We start from the raw sequence: 18,444 nt of genomic DNA on the forward strand, positions 1-18,444 counted from the left end.
AAGTCCCTAATCCCTGGGGTATCATTCTAGTAAATCTCCTCTGTACATTTGCCAAGGCCATTATGAAATAAATTATTAATGGGAACCATTTTGAGGCATCCTGAGGATATGAGCGAGGTGTTACATAAATGCAATGTTCTTTATTCCTGGAGGTCAGAAATGGAGTGCCAAACATTGTTATGACAAGGAGTGGTTAAAAAATGGACATATGTATGGACTGTCCTTCCTAAAGGAGAATTATTCTGAGCAGAATGCTAAGAAAATAGTATCAACACACCAGCTCCTCGCCGATGTGTACAGCGTAACTGAAGTGCTCCATGGGCTTCAGCTGAAAATCAATACCCTCCAGTAAGTATGCATATCAACATAGGCATAACAACATAGAGTTCACATCAACAATTGTAGCATCAATGATAATGGAGTTTTGCTTTGCACCCAAGCTGCAGCTATTTAAATGTTACCTGAATCCAGAGTCAAAATCCAGCCTGATACACAAAGAACGAGAGTGAGATTTTTCAGAGGAATAAACCTTGCTGTGTTATCAGTTTGGATCATAACACTCACATTGCACGAGTTTAATGTTAGCATAGAGCTCAAACTGCTTCACACCAATGTTAAACTTGTACAGTGAATGCAAAATAGAGCTACACATTAAAATATAAAAAATAGGAAGAAGATTAGACCATTTGGCCCTTCAAGCCTGCTCCGCCATTCAGTAAGATCATGGCTGACCATCTTGTTTTTCGATTTCCACGTTCTCATCTAACTGCAATAACCTTTGATTCCCTTGCCTAACAAGAATCTATCTACCCCTGCCTTAGAAATATTCAATGACCCTGCCTCCACCACATTTGAGGCAGAGAATTCCAAAGTTGCACAACCCTCAGAGAAAAAATTTCTCAACTCTGTCCTAAAAGGGCGACCCTTAATTTTAAAACAGTGCCCCCTAGTTCTGGACTCATCCACAAGAGGAAACATCCTTTGACATCCACCTTGACAAGGACGTTCAGGATCTGATAAACTTCAATCAAATCGCCCCTCACTCTTCTAAACACCAGTGGAAACAATCCAAGTCTTTCTAACCCATCCTCATAAGGCAACCTACTAATTCCAGGTATCTACACAGAGCTTCCATCCCTGAGAATGGTTAGTGAATGGCAGGAAAGTTTCTCTATTTCTGCAACTGTGGTTTATGACCAGTTTATGGGTTGTAGGCATAGTCGTCATCACGTTGCCATGTTCTGCATGACGTATGTCTTTTTATTTGTAGACCAACCACTCCTTGAAATTAAATTCAGAATATAATTTCACTGTACTGTATACTAACAACATACCTCAGACTCAACCAAGCAGCTGCTAGTGAAGTATGATATTTTTTCTTATTCTGACCAATTACTCTATGGTTGTCTTAAGTGAAATGCATACTGAGTTGGGCAATTCTGTGCTGCTACATCGTAATGTTATGATTGAACAGAACACAATTATGGCATGCGCAAAAGATGTTACTATATAGGTAATTGTCTTCACACGGTCTTGCAAATTAGAGTGGTATGAAATCTTCCTGTCCTTTCTACCTCAAGGAGCAGAAAGCACCCTGATCTACATCTCTGGGCTCAGTCACGCATCAAATCTACCCACGAGCAAGCTACAGGAGAAAAGAAGAACACAGAATGTATGGATGGTCTCAAGCAGCCTGAAAACACCTGTCATAATCAGAGTCATAGAGAAAGATCGAGTCCAAGCCAGAGAATAGAAGGAACCTATATCACCAGTGAGCATAGCTACCAGAAGCCTCAGGGTTGCAGCCTAGAGCAGAATGCCACAATAGACCAAAACAGCTCAGAAGATGAGGATTACAGTAGTTTAGAACATGAAGAAGATCAGAGTCCTATATTGAAGACAGCTGAAAGGTACACTATTCAGGAAGAAGACAGTCTATCTGGACAGGTATGTTGTTGTATTGCTGCTTTTGTTGGCTCATGATTGTGTTCTACCTACTGTTCAGGTTTTTCAACTTTGCTTGTAATTTGGTTCCTCTACATTAGTTGCATCAACTGAAAGGCAACCCTCCTGGAGGGACCTTTTGCATCGCTCCTAATACAGTTGCTACTTCATGCAACAACTGGCATTTACATAGTGTCCCTTAACTTAAAAAAAAAACCCAAGGTGCTTCTTGGAGATATGATCAGAAAATAATGAATGCCCTGCTTGCGAAGGAGCTAGTAGGTCTAGATAAGGCTGTAAGGGGTGAGGCCATGGAGGGATTTAAAAACAGAGATAACAATTTTAAACTGGAGACATTAGGGAACAAGCAGCTAATGTAAGACCTTAATACTTAGGAACGGAAGTAGGCCATTCAGCCCACCGAGTCTGCTCCACCATTCAATGAGATGATCTGATAATCCTTAACTCCACTTTCCTGCCTTTTCCCCATAACTCTTGATTCCCTTACTGGTTAAAAATCTGTCTATCTCAGCTTTGAATATACTTAACGACTCAGCCTCCACAGCCCCCTGCGTTAAAAAATTCCACAGATTCGCTATCCTCTGAGAGAAGAAATTCCTCCTCATCTCTGCCTTAAATGGGCAACTTCTTACTCTGAGATTATGCCTTCTGGTTCTAGACCCTCCCACAAGGGGAAACAACCTCACTACCCTGTCAAGCCCCCTAAGAATCTTTTATGTTTCAATAAGGTTACCTCTCATTCTTCTAAACTCCAAAGAGTACAGACCCAACCTACTCAACCTCCCCTCATAAGAAAATTCCTCCATACCTGGGATCAATCAGTGAACCTTCTCTGGACTGCCTCCAATGCCAGTATATCTTGCCTTAGATAAGGGGACCAAAACTGTTCACAGTATTCTAGGTGTGGTCTAACTAGTGCCTTGTATCGTTTTAGCAAGACTTCTTTATTTTTATAATCCATTCCATTTGAATAAAGTCCAATGTTCCTTTTGCCTTCTTTATTACCTGCTGAACTTGTATGTTAGCTTTTTGTACGAGGACTCCCAAATCTCTCTGTGCTGCAGCTTTCTGCAGTCTTTCTCCATTTAAATAATATTCAGCTCTTCTACTCTTCATGCCAAAATGCATAACCTCACATTTTCCCACATTATATTCCACCTTCCAAATTTTTGCCCACCCACTTAACCTGTCTATATCCCTCTGTAGACCCTTTGTGTCATCCTCACCACTTGCCTTCCCACCTATTTTTGTGTCATGCACAAACTTGGCAATAGTATATTCACTTCCCTCACCTAAGTCATCAATATATATTGTAAATAATTGTGGCTCCCTGTGGCACTCCACTGGTTACAGGTTGCCATCCTGAAAATGCCCCCCTTATCCCAACTCTCTATTTTCTGTTAGTTAGCCAATTCTCTATCCAAGCTAATATACTACACCCAACACCATGGGCTCTTATCTTATTAAGTAGCCTTATATGCAGTACCTTATCGAACACCTTTTGGAAATCCAAATAAATTACATCTATTGGTTCCCCTTTACCTATCCTGTTTGTTACCTTCTCAAAGAATTCTAATAAATTTATCAGGCATGATTTCCCCTTCATGAAGCCATGCTGACTTTGCTTGATTATATTATGCAATTCTAAATGCTCTGCTATTGCATCCTTTATAATAGACTCTAACATTTTCCCAATGACAGATGTCAAGCTAACTGGCCTATAGTTACCTGTTTTTTGTCTCCCTCCCTTTTTGAATAAGGGTGTTACATTGGCAGTTTTCCAATCTTCTGGGACTTTTCCAGAATCTAGGAATTCTTGGAAGATTACTACCAGTGCATCCACTAGCAGTGTAGCTACTTCCTTTAATATTCAGGGATGCAACCCATCAGGTCCAGGGGACTTATCGACCTTCAGCCCCATTAGTTCCCCTAGTACTTTTTCTCTAGTGATTGCAATTGTATTTATTTCCTCCCCCTCTTTTTCCCCTTGATTATTTAATATTTTTGGAATGCTTTTAGTGTTTTCTACTGTGAAAATTGATACAAAGTATTTATTTTACTCCTCTGCCATTTCCTAGTTCCCCATTATTATTTCCCCAGTGTCATTCTCTAAGTTTACTTTGGCCTCTCTCTTCCTTTTTATATATTTAAAGCTCCTACTGCCCCTTTTTATATTACTTGCTAGTTTACCCTCAAAGTTTATTTTCTCCCTCTTTATTTTTTTTTTTGGCCATCTTATGTTGGTTTTAAAAACGTTCCCAATCCTCTGATTTACCACTAACCTTTGCCACATTGTATGTTTTTTTTCAATTTGACATTAACCTTAACTTCCTTTAAGTCAGCAAGGACAGTTCACAATCATTAAAACTTTGACAAGATAAATATTAAACAGTTGTTTCAACTAATCAGTAAATTGGTAATAAGGGAGCAGCATAAATAGTATTAGGAACAATTTTAACTCTATGCAGGTGAATGGATTTTGAATGAGTTAAAATCACATGATTTAAACAGGAATTAGATAAACACATGCAAAAGGAAAATACTAGAAGGTGGAACTGAGTGGTTGAGGGTCCCCTTCCTGAGCTAGGATTCAATCTCTGGCTGATACTGAGTTAGCGAATCTAAGCTGGGGTGCCCCACAATTTGTGCCAGTACCTCTCTGGGTTAGGAAGAATATCAGACAGGCTTCCCACTGCTGGTCACTATCCACTGACCCCTGTTTTTAAGTCTGGAAGTTGTATGTGCTCAACCATGATTCCCATGAAGTTGAATTTTTTTTAAATTTATTCTTTCATGAGATGTGGGCATCTCTGGCAAACCAGCATTTATTGCCCATCCCTAATTATCCTTGAGAAGATGGCAGTGAACTGCCTTCTTGAACTGTTGCAGTCCCTGTGGTGTAGGTACACCAAAGTGCTGTTAGGCAGGGAGTTCCAGGATTTTGACCCAGTGACAGTTCCAATTCAGGATGGTGTGTGGGTTTGAGGGGAACTTGGAGGTGGCGCATACATTCCCATGCATCTGCTGCCCTTGTCCTTCTACATGGTTTTGCAGGTTTGGAAGGTGTTGTCAAGGAGCCTTGGTGAGTTGCTGCAGTGGATCTTATAGATGGTACACACTGCTGCCACTGTTCGTCGGCGGTGGAGGGATTGAATGTTTAAGGTGGTGGATGGGTGCCAATCAATTGGGCTGCTTTGTCCTGGGTGGTGTCGAGCTCCTTGAGTGTTGTTGGAACTGCACTTATCCAGGCAAGTGGAGAATATTCCTTCACAATCCTGACTTGTGCCTTGTAGATGGTGGATGGACTTTGGAGAGTTAGAAGGTGAGTTACTCGCCACAGAATTCCCAGCCTCTGACCTGTTCTTGTAGCCACAGTATTTATATAGCTTGTTCAGTTCAGTTTCTGGTCAATGGTAACCCCCAGGATGTTGATAGTGGGGGGATTCATTGATGGTAATGCCATTGAATGTCATGGGGAGTTGGTTAGATTCTCTCTTGTTGGGAATGTCATTGCCTGGCATTTGTGTGGCACAAATGTTACTTGCCAGTTATCAGTCCAAGCCTGAATATTGTCCAGGTCTTGCTGCATATGTGCACGGACTGCTTCAGTACCTGAGGAGTGTGAGTGCCACTGAACATTGTGCAATCATCAGCGAATGTCCCTACTTCTGACCTTATGATGGAGGGAAGCTAATTGATGAAGCAGCTGAAGATGGTTGGGCTAGGACATTACTCTGGGGAACTCCTGCAGCCGTGTCCCGGGACTGAGATGATTGACCTCCAATAAGCACAACCATCTTCCTTTGCGCTGGTGGAGAGTTTTCCCCCTGATTCCCGTTGACTTTGGTTTTGCTTGGGTTCTTTGATGCTGAACTCAGTCAAATGCTGCCTTGATGTCAAGGGCAGTCACTCTCACCTCATTTATTGAGTTCAGCTGTTTTGTCCATGTTTGAACCAAGACTGTAATGAGGTCAGGAACTGAATGGCCAAGCAGAACCCAAACTGACCATCAGTGATCAGGTTATTGGTGAGTAAGTGTGGCTTATTGTCGACAATACCTTCCATCACTTTGCTGATGATCAAGAGTAGACTGATGGGGCGGTAATTGGCTGGGTTGAATTTGTCCTGCTTTTTTTGGGCAGGGCATACCTGGGCAATTTTCCATATTACTAGGTAGATGTCAGTGTCGGGGCTGTTCTGGAACAGCTTGGCTAGGGGCGCGGCAAGCTCTGGAGCACAAGTCTTCAGTACTATTGCCGGAATATTGTCAGGGCCCATAGCCATTGCAGTATCCAGTGCCTTCAGTTGTTTCTTGACATCACGTGGAGTGAATTGAATTGGCTGAAGACTGGCATCTGTGATGCTGGAGACCTCAGCAAGAGGCCAAGATGGATCATCCACTCAACACTCCTGCTGAAGATGGTTGCAAATGCTTCAGCCTTGTATTTTGCACTGATGTGCTGGGCTCACACATCCTTGAGGATGGTGGTATTATTGGAGCCTCCTCCTCCAGTTAGTTCTTTAATTGTCCACCACCATTCACGACTGAGTGCATCAGGACTGCAGAGCTTAGATCTGATCCATTGGTTGTGGGATTGCCTATTAAATGTTGCTTATGCTATTTGGCACGCAAGTAGTCCTGTGTTATAGCTTCACCAGGTTGATGCCTCATTTGGAGGTATGTCTGGTGCTGCCCCTGGCATGCCCCCTGCACTCTTCATTGAATCAGAGTTGATTCCCCGACTTGGTGCCAATGGGGATATGCCGGGCCATGAGGTTGCAGATTGTTGTTGAATACAATCCTATTGCTCCTGATGGCCCACAGCACTTCCTAGGTACCCAGTTTTGAGTTGCTAGATGTATTCAAAATCATCCCATTTAACTCGGTGGTAGCGCCACACAACAGGATGGAGGGTATTCTCACTGTGAAGACAAGAATCTGTCTTCACAAGGACTCTCCCACCGATACTGTCATGGCATCTGCGACAGGTAGATTGATGAGGATGAGGTCAAGTAGGTTTTCCCACCTTGCTGGTTTCTTCACTACCTGCCGTAGATCCAGCCTAGCAGCTATGTTCTTTAGGTCTCAGACAGCTCGGTCAGTAGTGGTGCTACCAAGCCATTCTTGATGATGGACAATGATGTCTGCCACCCAGAGTACATTCTATGCTCTTGCCAGTGCTGAGTACTTCTTCCAAGTGGTGCTCAACATGGAGTACTGATATGTCACCTGAGAGGGGAGGTAGGTGGTAATCAGCAGGAGGTTTCCTTGCCTTGACCTGATGCTATGAGACTTCATGGAGTCCAGAGACAATGTTGAGGACTCCCAGGGTAACTCCCTTCCAACTCTGTACCATTGTACCGCCACCTCTGGTGGATCTGTTCTGCCTGTGGGACAGGAGATATCCAAGGATGGTAATGATGACATTACCTGGGACATTGTAAAGGTATGAATCCATGAGTATGACTATGTCAGGCTGTTGCTTGACCATTCTGTGTGGAAGCTCATATAAAAGCAGAAAATGCTGGAAAAACTCAGCAGGCCTGGCAGCATCTGTGGAGAGAGAAACACAGTTAACGTTTCAAATCCAACGTGACTCTTCTTCTGAACTGTGGACAGCTCTCTCAATTTTGGTACAAACCTACTCTGAGTTAGAGTCAGAGACTTCGGACTGTTCTGACTTACTTACCTCAATAGTTACCCAGGAAATGTTAGACAGAAAAGTTCTAGTCTAACTCCTGGGTACCTACAGAACTGACCTCCCGAATCCCCCTTCGACCACCTGATTAAACCCCGAATCCATGACTAGCACCCCCCGCCCCCCCCCGCCCCCTGACTACCCCCAACCACCCAATTACCTGCCCTGAGCCAACCTGACTATTCCCTACCCGACTACCCCCACCTGACCCGACTACCGCACCTGATCTACCTACCCACCTCACACACCTGCCTCCCCACCCTCCTGCCTTCCTTCCGTCCTGCCACCCTAACCTCCTGCCACCCTAGCCTCCTGCCACCCTAGCCTCCTGCCACCCTAGCCTCCTGCCACCCTAGCCTCCTGCCACCCCAGCCTCCTGCCACCCTACCTACCTGCTGCCCTACCCACTTGCCGCCCTACCCACCTACCTCACCCAGCTACACACCCTACATACCCATTCACTCATTCATCCATTCACCCATCACTGACATTCACACTGCACAATTAAACTTACCTTATGGCAGCTAGTGCCGTAAGAAGTGGGTGTGTCCAGTGTTCCCCGCACTTCCCGCCAATGCTACTCCATTGCGATGGAGTTCCCTGAGGGACTGCGCTCTGCATATTTCTTGAGAATCTGGGCTTGGAAGACCTGACTAGGAATGTGGAGCTGTGTAAGTTCCAGGCCAATGGAGTTCTAATGATTTTAATAAATCAGCTCTTGACTTGATGCAGGAAAAAAAGACTTTCAAGTCCAACCTGTTTTAATTAGCATGATGGCGAAAATCAGTTCTGAAGAAGAGTCATATTGGACTTGAAATGTTAACTCTGTTTTTCTCTCTCCACAGATGCTGCTAGATCTGCTGACTTTTTGCAGCACTTTTTGTTTTAATTAGCATGATATTTGCCAATCATTAGGTTTGTTTATAAAGGCACCATTACATGACTCTTACTGTGTTGATTACTGCACCCTAGCACTTTGAGTTGAGCATCGGCTTCAGGATCAACAGTTACGGTCCACTGAAGTGTTGCACTTCAAGCATCAAGTAAAGTGCTTGCTGTGTGTTTAGTTCAGGACTGTTGGTGAATGGGGAAAGAAGAGGAATGAGGAAAGGGAACAAAATTTTATAAGACACACATACGCACATATAGATGCGGCAGAGTTTTATTTTTCTCCAAGCTTTTAATTTCTGTTGTTTGTATTTTTTGTTTAATTCATGAGTTTTTTAAAGACTTGCACATGTCCTTGATGAGAAATATAGTCATATAAAGACAAAGAATTTGCCTCTATATGACGTTTGATGACCTTCCTACCATCGTAAGATCGTATGGAGCATTAACATTGGCATAAACCAAAATGCCTGTTTCTATGCTCTACACTCAATGTCAGGCCAAAGGGCACCATGTTCAGCTCCATTTGCAATTCCTCAGATAAGGAAGTAGCCATGCCCATGTGCAGCAAGACGTGGATAACACCCAGGCTTGGGCTGTTAAGTGACAAGTAACATTCACACCACGCAAATGCTAGGCAATGATCATCTCTAACTAGACGCTGAATGACTCACTGTGTTTCCAACTTTTTCTGTTTCTCTTTCAAATTTTCAGTATTTTTTTCTTTGTCTCTGCAATGCTAATTTCTGACTTTTTTAAGCATTGCTGCCAATGGTGAGATGGTTCCTTTAAAATCTCAGACTTTACCTGCACGTAATTCACATTTTTTGGCGATGACTTACTGTAGAATGTCAGCTGTGACTAAGGAGGTACACTCTCACCTCTTAATCAAAAGGTTGTGGGTTCCATATTCATTTTAATTTTAAACCCTCTTAAATGACATAAGCTACCTGACATCGCAATGGACTGCTGAGGGAGTGCTGCACTGTCAGAAGTGTCACCTTTCAGATGAGATATTTAACTGAGGCCTGATCTGACCCCTCAGGTGGATGTAAAAGATCCCATGGCACTATTTTGAAGAAGAGCATTGAGGTTCTCCCCAGTGCCCTGGTCAATATTTATCCTTGAAAAAACATCATCTAAAAAAGAAGCAAGTTGTCTGGCCATTGTCACATTGCTGTTTATGGGAGCTTGTGCACAAATTACTGTATTTCCTACGTTCCAAAAACAGTATACTTTAAAATTAATTCATTGGCTGTAAAGTTCTTTGGAACATCCTGAGATCATGAAAGCTGCTAAGGAAATGCAAGCCTGTCTGTCTTTATGATGTTCTGTTGATTTTTATTTTTTGTTTTCTTCCCGCCAATCTCTATCTTCCCTTTTAGCAGTGTGGCTCTACAAGTGCCAGACCCAGATGCCCATTCTTCAGATGTGAAACCTTGAGTGTCAGCTGGCTTTTACAAAGCCAAGCATGACCGGGCATCCACTTGGATTCATTTTCAGTGCTGGCTGCTAGATAGTGACGAGGAGTGGGCATGTTGATTGATTTTCCCCCTCTAAACACCAAAACATCTAAAACACCACTAGTTCACTATCTCGGCACAGATCTGCAATCTGGGAACTCTCTTCTCTCTATGTGCGATATGAAATGAAATTAAGAATATCACATCACTGTATGCTTTCACACGCTGTGCTGCTTTTTGAAATCAGCTGACTGTCATTACGCCTCCAGAAGTAGAGCTTCCCCCATTGATTTTCTTTGAACAGTGCTAAGTCTTTTATTTATAATTAGCCACTGTGACCCATTTTTTTCTATCACTGCATTACCAACAGGGAGCTACCGACATTAAAGAGATGGTTTCTGTTTCAAATGATGGCAGCTGCGATGAGATGGCAGGAGAGGAGCATGTCAACCCACAGTTTTCGTGGCAGCTGAACCTACTGACACACATTGAGGCCCTGCAGAATGAAGTAAACAGCAGAATGGACTTCATTGAGAAAGAGCTGGATGGTAAAATCAGCGCTGTAATGCTACTATAAATCCTTTTTTTTTACATTACGCACTGGTCAAATATTAATCTGAGACTTCGCCAGATTCACCAGAGTGTTAAAGGTTGGATAAATTTGGTTTTTATTCTATTAAATTTAGAAGATTGACGGGTGGTCCAATTTAGCTGTTTAAAATGATAAATTCAATAGGGTAGATATGGGGAAGCTATTTTCTCTGATGGAGGAATCCAGAACAATGTGGCACAGTCTTAAAATTGGAGCTAGGCTATTTACAAGTGAAATCAGGAAGATTTTCACACGCACAGCAGTGGAAATCTGGAACTCGTTCCCCGAGAAAAGCTGTGGATGCTGGAACAGTTTAAACTGTCAAGACTGAGATCAATAAATTTTTGTTGGTAAGGGTATTAAGGAGGATGGAGCAATGACGGGAAAACAGACTTGAAATACAGATCACCCATGACAGAACAGGATTGCAGTGTAGAATGGTCTACTCCTATGATTTTTGGTTCTCATTTTCACCCTCCCACATAATTCAGAGAGTAAATACGCTGCAACACAACAGATCAAAAAACAGTTCTGTGTACAGTCTCTGAGTTAGCTGATCTTAGCTGGAGCAGGGGTGTTAATGGCATAGTTGGTTTCCCATCTGTAATACATTAAAGATCTTATAGTTGCATGCAAAACTGTAGTTTATATCTTCCCATTTTTGTCACACTTGGGCGTCATCTTTTTCCATGTTAAATTACAATGTTCATATTTATAATTAGAATTTCCTAAGGAAACTTGACATGCTATAAAAGTACAATCTACCCCTGGTGGTGGCACAATATTGTCTCAATTTCACTTCTCCCTGAACTGCAGAGAAATACGTACACTCCAATCAACTCTGCTCCCTAAAATTTCACAGGTTTTGCCAATTATCTACAAATAATATCAAGTAAAAGTATTGCATGACATTAGGATAAATTGTATCCCTTAAAATGGGGAATGAATTATGTTTCATTTGAAGACCATATTCAGCATTAACTCCCCTTATAAAGCATGATGTGAGAGCAAATAGTAATAAGAAATGTAAAGTCTGTAACAGCTACATTCCTCCCTCAAGGTTAGAATTGACATAAAACTCCGACAAAGCAAGATGAATAAAAATATTTAATCGAGGAACGTTCCTTTTTTACTTATAGTTAAACCAATTGTGTCTTTAATTTGCTAAGTTCCCGTTTGTATATTTAACCCTGGTCGAATTTGTAACAAAGTTTTTTGTTCTTTTCTCTTGTTTCCTTCCATGCAATCTCCTAGTTCTAGAAAGTTGGCTGGATTTTTCCGGGGAACTTGAGCCACCGGAACCACTTGCACGACTTCCACAGCTGAAACGCCACATCAAACAACTCCTGACAGACTTGGCGAAAGTGGAGCAAATGGCAACCTGCTGCTCCCTTTGAGAAAACGATAATTGATTTGGGGTGGGGGGGGGGGGGCAGTGGGGTGGGGGCAGGGTGGTGACAGAAATAGAATGGAACTGATTGAAAACCATGCAGCCAAAGTGGAGTGGAACCATTGAGAAGCTAATGTTTCTACTACTTGTGTGTAGAAGGATTTAATTTCTAATAGCAAACTTGAAGGAAAGGAAGAGACTGGAATGAAAAAATGGACATCTTAGATATCCTGCAACATCAGGCTTAAGGTAGAGCTTCAATCTCATTCACAGCACTTGCCAGCATAAAGTGACCCCATTATGTTGTAAGCCCTTGCATACAGTACAAAGTGCAATACAATCACTGATCAAGTGTGCACACGCTCCTTCCTAACTGGTCATGAATACTTTTGTAACAGTTGTGGAAGGGCTTTTGGTTGCTAAATAAGCAATGGAAGTTGGATAATTCAAATGGGGTCAACAGCTTTTTGTGATTGGGAGTAACTGACTCTAGCATTTGTTTACACAAAGGCTAGAAATATATCAGAAGAGTGTAGCTCCTGAAGTCAGGTGCTGGAAAAAGATCACTTTCCTGGTTGATAATTATCTGATATGCAATGAAATAATGCACAGGTGAGCAGCTTATGGGCTCAAATAGAGCCTTTTAAATCACTGCAATGATATTCATTATGTTCTTTGTGGTAGGTTGACTAAATTGTCCCAGGAACAATTTAGAAAGCACTACTTATTCCCGCAATGTGGACATGCAACTTTGCAGCTCCTGCAGTTCCCAGTGGCCAAATCTTATATCCAATGTGAATTCTCAACACAGCACTTATTGCTCATTTGGAGAGAAAAAGAAACCCTGATGAAATATATTGAAATGTTCTGGCTTTTTGAGAGTTGGAAGGGGAGTTGGAGGTAGAGGAAATAGATCTTCACTGAGGGCCCAATTCCTGGTGAAAAATTTGACTGCGGAATCCCAGTGAAATCATCTATAATACTCTCAAATTTATAGCAATTAGTGAAAAGCTTAAGACTTCACGGTAGTGCAAATAAAACTTATAAGGTGTACGGTATTGCAGGATACCTCAGTATTTTGTACCCATCCAGATCTGAGATCACTTTGCCAAATGTACACTGTTCGTAAAGACCTGAGCTCCCCCGTTATGCTGAGTCTGTAGCTTGGTATGGTATGATCTCATATAACAATTTATTGTGAGGAATCTAAACTGAGAGGTTGGCTTGTAAATAGACCTCCTGCACTCCAGTTACTTTGAGAAGTACCATCAACCTCCATGGAGTACTTGTTCATGTTGCCATTTGGACCCAAGCACCAGTCACAGGCAGGTAGGAGAACATACAAACAAAATTCATCTGTCTGTGCTGTAGATCTCTCTGAATCCTTTTTCATCCCAAAACACGTGTTTTGTATACCCATAATTAACTTGTTTCTCAAATTGGTGCTTAAAATTAAGGGCATGCAAAATAGGTGGCGTCAGGAGAGTGCATTGAATCAGGAGTTTGCGGGGCTGGTGATGAGGGGTTGTACCAGAAACGATTGATTGGGACCCACATCTGTAACCATATTCTGTGCAACTACCACAAACTTAGTGTAGTTATATTAAAAGAAAGATATGAAATTTGAAAGCAGTGCAAATAAAATCAGTTTATAAAGTTAATTTTATGGTGTTGCAGGGTGGGTCTCACTGTTTTTACCTGCCCAGAATACTCAGCTGCTGTTGTTCAGAAACACATGAACTATAACAAAAAAAGAATTGTGTGCCAGGCAGATATATTTGCTATCAGGGTGTGTGTTGACTGTAAGTGTATATCTCAAAAAAGTGTATATTTGGCTTATATGTATAAAGTTCTGGAAGCTGAAGTTCCTCCCCTTTTCATTTCATTTCTGTGTATAAGACAATTCACTAAGGTGTGTTTTTTTTAAAATAGACAATAAACGTTTAAGCAACAGTACATATCTATTGTGCTATTTAGTAGCTACGACTGTCACCAGCACTCTGCAATTGTCTGCCTCATGCTTAAACTAAGTAAGCATGGCTAAATTGAAGTATGTAACACAGTTACCCCATGCACTGAACACTCCATTCTCAGCTTGGTGGGAATGTTAGCAGAGACGAAGATGGGACAGTTGGGGTTACTGCTTGTAAGGACGCAGTGAGAAGTAACCTGAGGTACATTTTTCCATATACGAAGCAGAAATATCTACTAATCAAACATCGCAATACATCATAGAGCCATACCTGTCACAAAAGAAGATACGTGGTTGTTGAAGTCAATCATTTCAGCCACAGGACATTGCTGCATCCAAAGCCGAACTATCTTCAGCTGCTTCAGTAATGAGTTTCCCTCCATTGTGAGGTCAGCTATATGGTTGTTTGCTAATGATCACGCAGTGTTCATCTCCATTCACAATTCCTCAGATAATGAAGCAGTCCATGCCTACATGAAACAAGATTTGGGCAATATCCAGGCTTGGGCTGATAGGTGGCAAGTAACATTTGTGCCACACAAGCACCAGGCAATGACCATCTCCAACAAGAGAAATTCTAACATCTCCTTGAGATTCATGACATTACCATTGCTAAGTACCTCTCCATCAACATCCGGAGGGATTGGGGTCACCATTAAGCAGGAACTCAGCTGGACCTGTCACATAAATGCCTTGGATACTGCAGCCTAGGTCAGAGGCTAGGTATTCTACAGCAAATGGACCACCCCCTGATGCCCCCAAAGCCTGTCCACCACTTACAAGCTAGAAGCCATGAGTGTGATGAGAGACTCTCCACTTACCGGGGTATAGCTACATTAACACTGAAGATGTTTAAAGCTATCCAAGACAAAATGGTCAATGATTCCCATTTCCCAACTGAAACATCCACATCCTCCGCCACTATGATGCTGTGGCTTGATTGTGTACAAATGCAGGATGCACTGTATCGAATTGCCATGGCTTCTTCAAACCAAATCCAAGATGTCCATCACCTACAAAGAAAAGGGCAGCATGGGACTGGAAATTCTATCACCTCCCACTTCCCGTTCAAGTCACTGATTAATCCATCTGGGACATATATTGCTTATCCTTCATTGTCACTGGGTCAAAATCCTGAACTCCCTAATAAACAGAATTGTGGGAACACCCTTACCACAATGACTCCAGTTCAAGCGGTTCATTAACCTTTCTGCTATATTTGTTCTGCTGATGTCACCCCTTTGACCCTTGTTTTTGTTCTTACTGACAGGTAAGAAAGAAAAAAAAATGGCATTTATATAACCTCTTTTGAAACCAAAGGATGTTCTAAAGCACTTCACAGCCACAGTATATTTGAATAATATGGGCATTTCACAGTTAGTGTTGTAGGTGTGCAAACTGTGTAGCTGATGTCATCCCCTGTTATAAACTAAATGGAGAAATGATCTGCCTGCTATGAAGACAAAAAGACTGGAAAGGGTCCCATTTGTTCCTGTGTTGGAGATGAGTATTCTGATCATAGCTGGGGTATGATGAGGGTGTTACACTTCAATGTCCCTAAGTTAGGAAAGTGAAACGTCAGCCAGAACTCCCTCTGCTGATTGCTACATAATAGCCTCAGTTGGAAACTTGATGCTGGATGGCTGCGTACTGGTCCTTTCGGATCTGTAAGTAAGAATAGGAGTAGGATATTCGTATATAAAACTATTATCTGGGGCAACTGTCCCCAACCTGCCCATGTGTCCTGCTGCTTTTATTCTCAATTGTTTTGACTTAGTCTGTGGATCTGCCCCTCCCAGCCCCACTAAATAGCTTACATATTTCCCCACTACCTTATTTGCCCTTTCAGCACGAAACTGGGTGCCATTTCAGTTTATGCAAAGACTATCCAATCTGTACAGCTTTTCCTGGCTTCAAAGTGTCCCAGGAATCTGAAATTCTCCCTTTTACACCATTCTTTCAGCTAAGTATTGGCAATTCTAATCTATCTCTCCCCATCTAGTCCAATGCTGGGCACTGGGAACAATCCAGAAATTACTACCCTAACTGTTATTTGTCCTTACAAGAAGCAAAACTCTGGCTGCTTGCCCTCCCATAATTCTTTGCATTCACTTGTGATGTGCTGGAGTCTGAAACCTGGAAGCAACATATCATTCAGGATTCTGGATCATGTCTGTAATAAAAACTACCCACCCGTGCTATAGATTCTCCCACAATTGCCACCCTCCTATTCTTACGAGCTCTTTTGTTTTCCTCATAGTACACTACCAATGGGAATATCTGGGAACATCACTGCCTGTAAGTTCCACTCCAAGTCATGTGCCATTCTGACTTATAGATACATCGTCATTCCTTCATTGACGCTGGATCAAAATCCTGGAATTACCTCACTAACAATACTATAGGAGTACTTCCACCACACGACTGCAACGTCTATGAGTCTATAGATATTCACTTGTGTTGCCATAGTCTCCAGGGCTATGGGCCAAATGCTGGAAAATGGGATTAGCGTAGTCAGATCTTTGTTGACCGGCGTGGACACGATGGGCTGAATGGCCTCCTTTGGTGCTGTAAATGCCTGAATCTAAGAAGGTAGCTCAATGTCACCTTTTCAAGGGCAATTAGGAATGATCAATAAATGCTGGCCTTGCCAGCAATGCCCCACATCACATGAATAAATAAAAAAATATACTGGCTTCCCAGTACCTTGTAATCACTCATTCTGTGTCATTCTTTCTGTCCACAGCCCTGGTACCTAAATTGTTGTTCAGCTCCTCAGATTATCCCATCTACGCTCACCTGTTGCTTCCTGCCCTGTGTGCTGATGGTCACCCAGTCTCCTTTGCCAACTTCTCTACTCCTAGCAACATATGGGACTTTCTCAAACATCTCCAAAAAACTTGAAAGATCAAGTGCCTGTTCACAAATGCGTCATTGCTCTTTTTAACTCCAGACTCTAGACAGACCCTTGAGCTTTGGGGTTGCATAGTTCACCTGCTCTTCGTTGACTTAGTGATAGCATATTCACGACTCATGCAAGATGTTTATTTAAAGAACTCATGCGTTACAAAGACAAGAACACAGATGTTTCCTGCATCAGAACAGAATCCTTCATTTTATAACAGTTTTGCCACATTTTTGGAAGGAAAATTTATACACTTTCAAATATTTTTTCCCTGACTAAATTTGTGCCATTTGTTTACTTCCCAATTATTGTCACTGTCTATATAAAGACTCCTTTTTCCTAACATGACTATCTCATCTCTAATCTAAAAGGTGAACATAAGAAATAGATGCAGGAGTAGGCCATTTGGCTGCTGCAACCTGCTCCCATTCAAAAAGATTGTGGCTAATCTAATTGTGGCCTTAACTCTACTTTCCTTCCTGTTCCTCATAACCCTTGACTCCCTTGTAGATCGAAAATCTGTCTAACTCTACCTCGAATATGTTTAATTACCCAGTCTCCACTGTTCTCTGGGGTAGACAATTCCAAAGATTAATGACCCTCTGAGGGAAGAAATTTCTCTTCATCTCCATCTTAAATGGGCAACCCCACATTCTGAAACTGTGCCCCCCATTTCTAGATTCCACTACAAGGAGAAAAATCCTTTCAGCATCTATCCTCTCATGCCCCCTCAGAATCTTATCACCTCTTATTCTTCTAAACTCCAATGAGTATAGGTTCAACCTGCTCATAAGACAATCCCTTTATCCAGGAATCAACCTAGTGAACCATCTCTGATCTGCTTCCAATGTAAGTATATCCCACCTTAAGTAAGGAGATCAAAACTATGGTCTCACCAGTGCCTTGTACAGTTGTAGCACAACCTGGCTACCTTTATACTCCACCTGCTTACAATAAAGACCAACATTCCATTTTCCTCTCCTAATTAATTATTGTACCTGCATACCAACTTTTTGTGATTCGTCTATGATGACACCCAGATCCTTCTGTATTGCAGTCTCTCACAATTTAAATAATATTCTAGCTTTCTATTCTTCCTGCCAATGTGGACAATATCATATTTTCCCACATTATATTTGATCTGCCAAATTTTTGTCCATTCACTTAACCTATTTTTAAAAAATTCATTCATGGGATGTGGGCTTCGCTGGCTGGGCCAGCATTTATTGTTGCCTTTGTGAAGGTTGCAGTGAGCTGCCTTCTTGAACTCCTGTGGATGTGGTGTCAATCAAGCGGGCTGCTTTTTCCTGGGCGGTGTCAACCTTCTTGAGTGTTGTGGGAGCAGCACTCATTCAGGCAATTGGGGAATATTCCATCACACTCCTGACTTGTGCCTTGTGGATGGTGGACAGGCTTTGGGGAGACAGGAGGTGAGTTACTCGTTGCACGAGTCCTAGCCTCTGACTTGCTCTTGTAGCCACAGTATTTGTATGGATAGTCCAGTTCAGTTTCTGGTCAATGGTAACCCCCAGGATGTTGACAGTGGGGGATTCAGTGATGGTAAGGCCAT

At 42.2% G+C, this 18,444-nt stretch overlaps 1 protein-coding gene across 2 annotated transcripts in view; it reads left to right on the plus strand.

Moving 5' to 3' along the window:
* The window catches only part of phf20l1 (PHD finger protein 20 like 1), a 121,932-nt gene extending 107,979 nt beyond the window's left edge, over positions 1–13,953 (plus strand). For both annotated transcript variants that reach the window (XM_078540935.1, XM_078540934.1), the window contains 4 exons: positions 153–348; positions 1,581–1,947; positions 10,386–10,563; positions 11,862–13,953. In XM_078540935.1, the coding sequence (XP_078397061.1) occupies positions 153–348; positions 1,581–1,947; positions 10,386–10,563; positions 11,862–12,004 (884 nt within the window). In that variant the 3' untranslated portion in view covers positions 12,005–13,953. The remainder of the gene's footprint in view (positions 1–152; positions 349–1,580; positions 1,948–10,385; positions 10,564–11,861) is intronic.
* The last annotated feature ends 4,491 nt before the right edge of the window (positions 13,954–18,444 follow it).

The sequence above is a fragment of the Cetorhinus maximus genome, chromosome 4 (genome assembly GCF_964194155.1).
Source record: "Cetorhinus maximus chromosome 4, sCetMax3.hap1.1, whole genome shotgun sequence".
Classification (NCBI taxonomy): Eukaryota; Metazoa; Chordata; class Chondrichthyes; order Lamniformes; family Cetorhinidae; genus Cetorhinus; species Cetorhinus maximus.